The 12,171-nt window shown below is 45.0% G+C and overlaps 1 protein-coding gene across 1 annotated transcript; it reads right to left on the bottom strand.

The window, feature by feature from the left end:
• Positions 1-8,346: 8,346 nt before the first annotated feature.
• On the bottom strand, positions 8,347-9,282 carry LOC100738790 (olfactory receptor 4D2). Its single transcript, XM_003483042.3, has one exon. It carries the CDS (start codon positions 9,280-9,282, stop codon positions 8,347-8,349), a length of 936 nt encoding a protein of 311 aa, XP_003483090.3.
• Positions 9,283-12,171: the final 2,889 nt, after the last annotated feature.

The following is a 12,171-nucleotide window of genomic DNA, read 5'->3' as shown; positions in this document are numbered from 1 at the left end:
AAGAAATGGAAATAGATGAAGAATTAAAGGGAGGAAGGGAATTACAGGAGGGAAATAGAGAATGAGAATGAGTGAAGGAAGGGGAGATGGAAAGATAATGGGGCAGGGAATGGGACCAAAGGCGAAAGGACAAAACGGTGAGAGAGGGTGACAGGTGAGGATTTAGGACCCTCCTCACTGTCCCTGCCTCGTGTCACCTCCCACCCTCTCCCACCTGACCTCCCACAATCCACCATCGATCAGAGATCCCTCCCGTCTTATATTTCACTTCCATGTGCTTTGGCTCCAATCCACCTTCTACACAGACGGCTCTAGACACTGATCTGACCACGTTCTCTTGTAATGATACTCATACTCTTGCGATGATGCTCACTAGAGCTTCTGTGGAGCCACCACAAGTATTTTGTGGATCAAGTCAGGGTAGAAATGCCTACTTACACGTGTGCAGGCAAGTCAGCATGTCATACAGGTTATAAAATGTCACCCCATCTGCCTTTTGAATCTCTGCCTCAGATGAACCACTAGCTCTTCAGTGCACTCCAGTCTAAATATGCCACTTTTTTTTTTTTTTGGTCCTTTGTTTTTTCAGGGCCACACCCACGGCATATGGAGGTTCCCAGGCTAGGGATCAAATGGGAGCTGTAGCCACCGGCCTGCACCACAACCCCAGCAACGTCAGATCTGAGCCGTGTCTGCGATCTACACCACAGTTCACTGCAATGCTGGATCCTTAACCCACGGAGTGAGACCAGGGATGGAAACTGTGTCCTCATGGATGGTGTTCAGATTCGTTTCCACTGAGCCACGACGGGAACTCTGAACATGCCACATTTATTTATTTCCACGTTTGTGTCCTGGAATTCTCTCACCATCTTCTCAGCCTTAGAAAAGGCTCACTCAGGAGTTCCCGTCGTGGCTCAGTGGTTAATTAGCCCAACTAGTATCCACGAGGACACAAGTTTGATCCCTGGCCTTGCTCAGTGGGTTGGGGATCTGGTGATGCAGTGAGCTCTGGTATAGGTCACAGATGTGGCTTGGATCCTGCCTTGCTGTGGCTGTGGTGTAGGCCAGCAGCTACAGCTCTGATTTGACCCGTAGCCTGGGAACCTCCATATGTCACAGGTGTGGCCCTAAAGACAAAAAATAAAAAATTAAAAAAAAATTTTTTGTAAAGGCTCACTCAGGAGTTCCCATCTTGGTGCAACGGAAATGAATCCGACTAGGAATCATGAGGTTGCCGGTTTGATTCCTGGCCTCATGCTGTTGGTTAAGGACCTCGCTTTGCCAGGAGCTGTGGTGTAGGTCACAGACGTGACTTAGATCTGGCATCGCTGTGGCTGTGGTGCAGGCGAGCAGCAACAGCTCCGATTCAACCCCTAGCCTGGGAACGTCTATATGCCTCGGGTGCTGCCCTAAAAAAGACAAAAGACAAAAAAAAAAAAAAAATTTCATTCCAATATCACCATTCTTGTCCCTTCCATCACCATTTCTCCCATGCCAAACAAATTCCCCATTTGGCAGGGTTCTTACAACATTGAAAACATACCTTTGCTATAGGCTTGTCATCATTGGTTTTTTCAGCCTCTCCCCTCAGCCACCTACATTGTAGTTTCAATATCTTGTAGCCCCAGAACTTGCAACAGAAACTCTGACATAACACATGCTCAGTAAGTGTTATCAAACTACTGCGGAGATTTTTAACACGTTTTTACATGTCTTCTGTTCCCTATCTCACAAAGCCAGTTTTATGCATGGTTGTTAAAATGACTCAATTTACATGCAACCTGAAGCAGTTGTTTCAACAGCACATCACCCCCAAACGACTTCCTGAGGCTCCTCCAACAAGAGACTTAATACCATCAACTCTATGTCACTCATTTATTCTCCCCGTCCCAACAGGAATTTTCAAGGACCTGATGACCACTGACTTACCAGGACGTGTGGAAACTTCAGGCTCTCATCGTCTTCAGCCTCCAGTGGGAGTAGAGGGTTCAGGTCTTCCATTTTCCCGGGGTGTGGGGCTGCTCTCCATGCAGGCTCACAGCTGCCTGGCACTGCCCATAGCTCACGCCCCTGACTCATGGGCATGACTCTGGGGAGGAACAGGTATCTTCAGGGAGAAATGATTGGACTGGGCTCAGGAAGCAGAGCTGGAAGGATTCCCCCAGGGGAAAAGGGAACAATGGGAGTTGTTAAAAAGTTTCTAAGTCTCTCAAACACACTTACAATTTGAAAGATCAACTTGAGGGTAAAAAACAAACACGCAACCCCCGCATGCACACAAGCACAAAGTGGGGGAAAAAAGAAAAAACCAACCAAGGACACTGAAAATTTAGAGATTTATGACATATATCAAGAAACCAAGATTAGGAGTTCTGTGGCCCAGCAGAAACGAACCTGACTAGCATCCATGAGGACTCAGGTTCAATCCCTGACCTTGCTTAGTGGGTTAAGGATCCGGTATTGCCGTGAGCTGTGGTGTATGTAGGTCACAGATGTGGCTCAGATCTGATGTCGATGTGGCTACAGGTCTGATTCAACCCCTAGCCTGAGAACCTCCACATGCTGAGGGTGCAGCCCTAAAAAGATGAAAGAAAGAAAGAAAGATCAGAAAAGACAGAGACAGAGACTCAAAATTTCTGATATTATTGGAAGGACCAAGTTTCATAGATCAGTGGTTCATACACCTGAGCATACATCAAAACCACCAGGAAAGGCTGTTGAAATTCAGAAAGCCCCACGCAGAAGTTTCCCTTTAGCAGGTCTGGGTGGAGGCTGAGAATTCACATTTCTAACAAGTTTTCAGGTGATGCTGACTGCTTATCTGGGGCCACAGTTTGAGAACCACTGACTTTGAGGTTCTCTGCTCTCTGTCAACACAATGGACAATTCTCTCTCATAGCATGAAGACAACTGCTTTGATAGCTTACAAAATAAAAATTAATTGATCATGGAGTTCCCATTGTGGCTCAGCAGGTAATGGACCCAGCTCCTAACCGTGAGGATGTGGTTTCAATCCCTGGCCTCGCTCCGTGGGTTAAGGATCCAGAGTTGCCATGAGCTGTGGTGTAGGTCAGAGATGGGACTCGGATCCTGAGTTGCTATGGCTCTGATTTGACCACTAGCCTGGGAACCTCCATATGCCTTGTGTGTGGCCCTAAAAAGCAAAAAAAAGAAAAAAAAAAAAAAAGACAGAAAAAGAAAGAAAGAAAGAAAAAGAAAAACCATGGAGTCAAAGCCAATGAGCCAATGAGGACCTTCAGCTCAGTGATAGCAAGACACTGTTTTCAGTCAGTCTGTGATGCCCTTGGCCTCTGCCTAATGAGCCAAGAGAAGCCCTGTGCTTCATTGGCGGTGTGTGTCCGCACAATCTCATTCAGGGACTGGAGGTGAGGAAACCGGTGGGGGGCAGTTTCCTGCTGCTCCTTCATCTCTTGCTTCTACTCATGGAGGAGAAATCTTTCCCAGAAGCTCCCAGGCTAACACCCTGTTAGCCTATTGTAATTTTTCTTTCCGGAATCACAGGAATACTTGAGCACCCCCAGCTTCTAAGGATTCTCGGAAAGTGAACCCTTATGATAGGGGAGAAGCAAGGTGGAAGTGGTTGGGAATGGCTTTGGGGAGACACCCAAGGACAGGCTAGCTTCTTCTTCTTTTTTTTTTTTTTTGGTCTTTTTTGCCTTTTCTAGGGCCGCCACCAGCGGTGTATGGAGGTTCCCAGACTAGGGGTCCAATCAGAGCTGTAGCCACTGGCCTACGCCAGAGCCACAGCAACACGGGATCCAAGCCACGTCTGCAACCTACACCACAGCTCACGGCAATGCCGGATCCTTAACCCACTGAGCAAGGCCAGGGATCGAACCCGAAACCTCATAGTTCCTAGTCGGATTCATTAACCACTGAGCCACGACGGGAACTCCTGGGTGTTTCCTTTTGGAGCCCACTTTGAGAAGGTTAAAGCATAGTGAGAAGGGCCCAGTGTGGGAACAAAACCTCAAATGGATGAGAAGGGTGTCTTCGCAGAGGTGCAGTCTGTCGTCAAGTGTTGCAAGCTGCAGGGTGAGGAGAGTTTCTGCATGGGGGATATTCTGAGGGGGGGGTGTTGGATCATGAGTAGGGGAAGGAAAGGGGCTGAGCAGGAGATGGGATAGAGTCCCCTGTGCTGTACCCTAGGACCTTGTTGTTTATCCTTTCTAAATGCAACAGTTTGCATCTACTAACCTCAAACTCTCAGTCCACCCCACTCCCTCCCCCTTTCCCCTCGGCAAATGCAAATCTGTTCTCTGTGTGTGAGTTTACTTCTGTTTTGTAGATAGGTTCATTTGTGCTGGTCGATGGACAGATGAATGGATTAAGATGTAGTAAATAGGAGTTCCCGTCTTGGCGCAATAGTTAACGAATCCGACTAGGAACCATGAGGTTGCGGGTTCAATCCCTGGCCTTGCTCAGCGAGTTAAGGATCCTGCGTTGCCGTGAGCTGTGGTGTAGGTCGCAGACCCGGCTCGGATCCCGTGTTGCTGTGGCTCTGGCGTAGGCTGGCAGCTATAGCTCCGATCCGACCCCTAGCCTGGGAACCTCCATATGCCGTGGGAGTGGCCCAAGAAATGGCAAAAAAAAAAAAAAGATGTAGTATATAATGATGGGATACCATCCAGCCATAAATTGGAAGTTTGATAAGGAACCAGATATTAACATGGTCTCAAAGTACCTCCCCACAAAAGATTTACTCATTCCCAAGGAAAAACTTAGGAGAGAAGCCTGACAAACACCTCCTAGTCAACTTTCAAAAGTGATGGGACATTAGTAATGGGACATAGCAAAATTGTTCACGCCTCGTAGGCTGAAATAAGAGCACAGTGTGACTTCTGGGAGATTCCTGGTAAAGTGAAAAAGGTGCATCACCAGGGAGTTCCCATCCTGGCGCAGTGGTCCATGAATCTGACTAGGAACCATGAGGTTGTAGGTTCGATCCCTGCCCTTGCTCAGTGGATTAAGGAGTTGGCGTTGCCGTGAGCTGTGGTGTAGGTCACAGACACGGCTCGGATCTGACATTGCTGTGGCTCTGGCTTAGGCCAGTGGCTACAGCTCCGATTCGACCCCTAGCCTGGGAACCTCCATATGCCGTGGGAAGGGACCCTAGAAAAGGCAAAAAGACAAAAAAAAAAAAAAAAGCATCACTAGAATCTAATCATTATGAAAGATCAGACAAATCCAAATGAAGGACATTCTACAAAAGAATTGGCCTATAGTCTTTGAAGAAGATAATCAAAACGAAGGCGAAATTCTTTCAGATAAAGGAGTCTAAAGAGACAAGACAGGAGTTACTTGATGGTCCAGCCTTGTCACTCCTGTGGCTTGGGTTTGATCCCTGGCCCAGGAATTTCTGGATGCCATGAGCATGGCCAAAGGAAAAAAAAAGAGGGAGAGGACAACTAAATTAACACTTGATTTTGAATCAGATTCTCCTTCTATAAGACTTTATTGGGACATTTGGCAAAACTTGAGTAGAGGTTAAAAATTAGATTTAACAATGTATTTTTAGTGTATCAATTTTACAGACTGCATGGCTGTATTGGAGAAAAATGTATTTTTAAAAATGAACACAAATATTAAGGAGTGGTGGGCAACAGTTTGGCAACGTCCCCTCAAAACCTCACGGGGGAAAAAAGGTCCTTTATGCTATACTTGCTAATTTTCTTTAAGTTTGAGATTTTTTTAAATGTTAAAAAATGTTTTCAAAGTTAATTTTTTGAGTTAAAAGAACTCCATAGCAAATAACAAATGTTGGAGGGAGTATGGAGAAAAGGGAACCCTCCTACACTGTTAATGGGAATGTAAATTTGTGTAGCCACTACGAAAAACTGTATGGAGGTTCCCCAAAAAACTAAAAGTAGAGTTAGCGTTATGATCCAGCAATCCAGCTCCTGGGGATATATCCAGACAAAAATGTAGTCTGAAAAGATACACGCACCTCTATGTTCCTAGTAGCACTACTTACAATAGCCAAGACATGGAAATAATCTAAATATCTATTGACAGATGAATGGATTAAGAAGATTTGGTTTGTATATACAAAATATATTACTCAGCTATGAAAAAGAATGAAATAATGCCATCTGCAGCAACATGGATGAACCCACAGATTATCATACTAAGTGAAGTCATAAAGAAAATGCCATATGATATTATTTACATGTAGAATTAAAAACGAGACAGAAATGAACACACCTATGAAACAGAAACAGATTCACAAATATAGAAAACAGACTTGTGATTGTCAAGGGGGAGTTGGTTGGCGGCAGGAAAAATTGGGAGTTTGGAAAGAGCAGATGCAAACTGGATGGATAAACAAGGTCCTACTACATAGCACAGGGAACTCTATTCAATATCTATTCAATATCCTTTGATAAACTATAATGAAAAGGAATATGAAAAAGAATATATATGCTTAACAGTCACTTTGCTGTACAGAAGAAATTAACACAACATTGTAAATCAACAATACTTCCATAATTTTTTAAATATGGAAAGAAATTTTAGAGAAATGCAAATCAAGACTACAGTGAAATACCATTTTTTACCCATTTAACTGGCAAATATGAAGTCGGACAACATCGACTTTTAGGAGGATGTGAATCAGTGGAAACACATAAGCACAGCTAATGAACATGCAATTTGGTACAACAGCTTTGGGAAAACAATTTCGCACCATTTTGTAAAGGTAAATCTTTGAAGATCTCATGACTCAGTAATTCCATGTCAAGGTTTATCACCCAGAGGTCCTCAACATAAAAACTGAAGACAAGTAGAAGAATATTCAGGAGACACTGTTTGCAAGAGCAAAAACTGAGAATAACCCAAATAAACTTATGCTCACAATGGAATATTATACAGCAGTGAAAATGAAGGAACTACAGCCAAACAGAATAATGTGTGGCATTTAGGAGCATAACATAGAGTGAAAAAAAATGAGTCCAAGATTATTATGTACAGTTGGATATTTTATAAGACTCAAAAAAACAAAACAAAACAATATACTGAGTATGTAAAAGTGTGATGAAACTGTTTATAAGCAATAGAATGATAAACACCAAATTCAAGAAAGTGGTTCCATCTGGGGAGAAGTGAAGGATGTGATGGAGAGGACCATTATACCCATAGGTAGTTGAAAGTTATTGGTAATTCCTATTCTTTTGTTTTCCTTTTTTTTTTTTTTTTTTTTGTCTTTTTAGGGCCCCACCCACAGCATAAGGAGGATCCCAGGCCAGGGGTTGAATTGGAGCTGCAACAGCTGGCCTACGCCACAGCCACAGTAACTCGGGATCTGAGCCAGGTCTGTGATCTATACCGCAGTTCACAGCAACACCGGATCCTTAACCCACTGAGTGAGGCCATCCTGCATCCTCAGGGACGCTACTTAGATTCGCTTCCGCTGATCCATGACGGGAACCCCATTACTGGTAACTTCTGATTCTTGAACCGAATAGCATGTTTTTACATGCAGTTTATACTCTTTTGCTTGTAATAATTATTATACCATGTTAAAATGTAAAGTGAAAAAAATCGGAATATTCATGGAAATTTCAAAATTGAAAATAAAATATTGTCGTAGAGTTCACTCAATGTTTTCTCACAATTTTTTAGATTTGAACCTTATAAAAAACCTGGAAGGTTCGGGGTCAGATATCAACTTCAGGGCATTTGTTGAGGAGGAAGTTATGGGGTCATGTGAAGCTGGGTGTCTCATCCAAGGTCATCTGTTTGGTAAGTGATAGGTTAGAGTCTCTGATTTAAGCCTTCGCAATCCAGACTCATACAAAAATTGGGTAATTGTAAAACAAACAAACAAACGAAAAAACCCAGGACTTCTCTTCTGGGGAAATGCCATCATCTTAAGAGGAAACTACCCACCAAGAAGGCAGAAAGGAACATATCACTTTCAAGAATGTTTCCATGACAATACATAATATTGTCCCTGAAGTGTTCAAATCATCCACCACACACACAAAAAAGAGGTTTTGTTTTTGCTTTTGTTTTTGTTTTTTTTTTGACTGCACCTGTGGCATGTGGGAGTTCCTAGGCCAGGGAATCAAACCAGCGCCACCATAGCGACCCAAGCCTCTGCAGTGACAACACTGGATACTTAACCCGCTGAGCCACCCAGGAACTTCCAAGATATTTTCCTTTTTTTTTCTTTCTAAAAATCTAACTTGCTTAGTTTTAATACTCATTTACTTGTAGGACGACCCTCAAAACATTCACAAGCTGCAAAAAGGGCAGAAACAATAGCTCTCTCTCCACCTTATAAATGAAAAACAAAGCCAAAGGGAAGTGACCCCATCACTGTCACTCCCTTTTAAAAAGTACCCAGTGCCTCCCGAGCCTCTTCACGGCTGCCTGCATCTCCTGGTTCCTCAGGGTGTAGATCAGGGGGTTGAGCATAGGGGTCATGACCGTGTGGCTGATGGACACAGCCTTGTCCATGGGGAAGGAGGTGAAGGGCCGGGCATAGAGGTAAATGCTTGGAATAAAGACCATGGACACCACGACGATGTGGGTGGTGCAGGTGGAAGCTGCCTTCCTCCTCGCCTGCCCCGAGTGGGCCCCCAGCATCACCAGGATGACGGAGTAGGAGATAAGGAGGAAGAGGAACCAGATGAGGACCAGCATCCCACTGTTGGAGATCATGAGGAACTCTAGGAGGGAGGTGTCTGTGCAGGCGAGTCTCAGCACTTGGGGAACATCACAGTAGAAGTTGTCTAGAACATTGGGACCACAGAAGGGAAGTGGGAGCATCAGAGCCAGTTGGGAAATGGAATGGACAAAGCCTCCCACCCAGCTAGCCACCACCAGCCCCACACAGAGCTGAGTGTTCATGATGGTGACATAGTGGAGGGGCCGGGAGATGGCAACCAGGCGGTCATAGGCCATCACTGAGAGGAAGAAGACCATGGCACCTCCCAGAAAGTGGAAGAAGAAGAGCTGGGCCATGCACCCCTCATAGGAGATGGTCTTCTTCTCAGACAGCAAGTCCACCAGCATCTTTGGAGCAGTGACTGAGGAGAAACAGAGGTCCAAGAGAGCCAGGTTTCGGAGCAGAAAGTACATGGGTGTGTGGAGCCGAGACTCAGAGGTCACTGTGACCGTGATGAGGAGGTTTCCTATGACAGCGGTGGTGTAGACAAACAGGAACATCAGAAACAAGAGGAGCTGGAGCTCCCGAGTCTGTGAGAGTCCCAGGAAGACAAATTCTGATACCCATGTGAGGTTGCCTGGTTCCATGGTGTCTTCCCCATACACCTAAAGAAAACAGACCACAGACAGAGACATATTAGAGCTCAGGGGCTCCAACTGAGTTGTCCAGGTCTAGGTGATGGGCTTCATCTATAGATCATAATAGCTGAATAAATGGTCTTGTCTCTGGAGAGTGTACAAGTTGGTGCTGGAATAAACATTCATGAGATATCTTAAAGCCATCCAGGGACACATGGAACCTGTCTTTCAAAGATTCAGTGCCATATAGTGATGAGAATACATTTAGAATCCAACAGAACAAGTGTCAAATTTCAGAGCCTTTATTTCCTTGAAATTTGACTTTGGTAAGTTACTTAATCTCTCTAAGTCTAACTCTACAGACAATAACTTTTAAAATGATTGTATGTCTAGGGGATTAAACAAGATACCACATAAGTTCCTACAATAGTACCTGGCAAAATAAACGCTCATCACTCTCCTGGATGTGGTCTCCTGCTCTAAAGACAACCTCCTTTGGCCAGTCTCTAATACATTTTGGTATCAACCATTTTTTCATGCAACTGTTAACACACTATAATGTTAATGAACTTTTCATGGGTCTATGTTTTCCCTCCATAATTGAACTCTAAGCTCCCAGAGATATCAATATAGATCCTTTCATTTATTGGTGCCCCACAGGGCCCATCTTTGCTGATAGTCAATGTGCAAAAAGCACTCAAAAAGTGGTCTTGATGCTGGGTGGGTGAATAGCTATAGGGAGGGCCTCCCCTCACTTGTGGAGGTGGCCCTTTACCGGCTGAGGTCACAGGACGTATATGGTGTGTGTGCTGAGACAAGAGAAGGAGGAGAGAGAATCTCCAGATTAAGAAATGGGTGATGGGAGTTCCCTTCGTGGCTCAGTCATTAACGAATCCAATAAGGATCCATGAGAATTCGGGTTTGATCCCCGGCCTCGCTCAGTAGGTTGGGGATCCAGCGTTACCATGAGTTGTGGTGTAGGTCACAGATGCAGCTCAGGTTCCGTGTTGCTGTGGCTGTGGCATAGGCCGGCACCTGCAGCTCCAATTTGACCCCTAGCCTGGGAACCTCCATATGCCATGGGTGCGGCACTTAAAAAAGAAAGAAAAAACATGGGTGATGGATATTGTACGAAGGGGACCAGAAGAACTCTTCTGAAAGGAATAAGAATTTGAGAAGGTGTTATTGAATACAAGGGTAGAAGACAAAGGAAGGTGTTGACATGAGAAATGGACAAAGGAATAAAGAGGGGAGATTAACAAGAAGGAAGAGAAAGGAATATAGCAAGTGAAGGAAGGGGAACGGGAAGCTGATGGGGTGGGAGAGGGAATGGAAACAAAGGTGAAGACGAGCAGGGAGAATGAGAGACGGAGGGTGACCGTGAGGGTCAAGTGGCCTCTGCACCCCCTGCCTTGTCTCAATCTCTCCCCACCCGGAGACACCTGCAACCTATAGTCTATTAGAGATTATTTGAATCTCATCCTTCTGCTTCCATCAGCTGCCACTCGAGTCCATCTTCTCCATCACCGTCAGTGAGTCCTTTCTAAACTTTGATCTGATCATCTTCCTCCCACCTTATAATCTTCTAATAACAATGGAGGGCCCTCAGCCTAGAACCCAAATTCTTAGAAGCTGCCTAACATGCCCTGTGGATTAATTCAGGGCTGGAAACCATGCTTACCTGGGTGCACGCCACTCCCTCTCAGGATGTCTTACCAAGCTCTGAAATGATGCCTCCGTCTACCTTCCTCATCAGTATTCCTTTACCCAGGAACAGATCACCGTTCATGGCATGGGCTCTCGCATGTGCCATAGGCTTGGTTATTTCTGCAGCTTTGGAAATGATTTCCACTTCCTGAAATACCTCCCACTTCCTTCTCAACCTAGAAGTCCTCAGATATCCCCTTCTCTGCGACTCCCCCATTTCTCCCATGCAGAGGTAATCCCTCATTTCTCTGGGTCCTAAGTAACGTTTGATAAACACACTCCATATGCATTTATCATATTTTTCTATGGTCTCTCTTAACTACATTGTAAATTCAATAACTTTCGTAGCCCCAGCACCTGTAGTAACAAGTCTGATTAGCAGTTGCTCCAAAAAAAGTGTGCTGACCTAGTGTATTCGTAATAATTGTTCAGTTCGACCATGTGGAGAATTTGGGGTTGCCTTTCCTTATCTTTTGCTCTCAGCATCCTCCCTCTAAATCACAGGGCCAATTTGCCACTTGGTTGTTAAAAGCCCAGTTTTGCAAATGCAACTTGTGGCACCTGTTGTCAACACCTCCTTTCCTTTGCATCACTTTCTGAGGCTCTCCTCGCATTTAAAGATTACTACCATCAAGGCTGTCACTTGTTTATTTACTCTATCTACCCTCTAGTAAGTGTTTCTGGAAGCTTCCGACAGCTGCTCTATCTACAGGGGAGGAAACCCTGGTATCTCACCTTCCTTCAGCCCAGAGTGGGAGCGAGCCTTCACGTCTTCCATCTTCGGAGATCCTTTTTCTGCAGCTTCAGCTTCCCAGCCACTGCCCATACATCACCTACACAGCCATGGGTGTGACCCTGGGGGAGAGGGAATATCCTTGGGCAGAAACTCCTGGACTTGGCTCAGGAAGCAGGGCTGGGCTGATTACCGCTGAGGGCCAGGGACCAATGGGAGTTGTTTAAAAGTTTCTAAATGTCTCAAAAAACACACACTCTCTGAGAGCTATTCTTCAGGGGCCAAAAGGACCAAAGATAATTAATACACTTTTTTTTTTTTTTGGTCTTTTGTCCATTTAGGGCTGCACATGCAGCATATTGGAGGTTCCCAGGCTAGGGATCTAATTAATCGGAGCTATAGCTGCCGGCCTGCACCACAGCCACAGCAACGTGGGATCGGAATCACGTCTGTGACCT

The sequence above is a fragment of the Sus scrofa genome, chromosome 12, assembly GCF_054392235.1.
Source record: "Sus scrofa isolate SSC_HxYL_T2T_F1_AM1 chromosome 12, Sscrofa_HxYL_maternal_Yorkshire_Landrace_v2.0, whole genome shotgun sequence".
NCBI lineage: Eukaryota > Metazoa > Chordata > Mammalia > Artiodactyla > Suidae > Sus > Sus scrofa.
The sequence above is the reverse complement of the archived record's forward strand: the minus strand, read 5'-3'. Positions and strand labels throughout refer to the sequence as shown.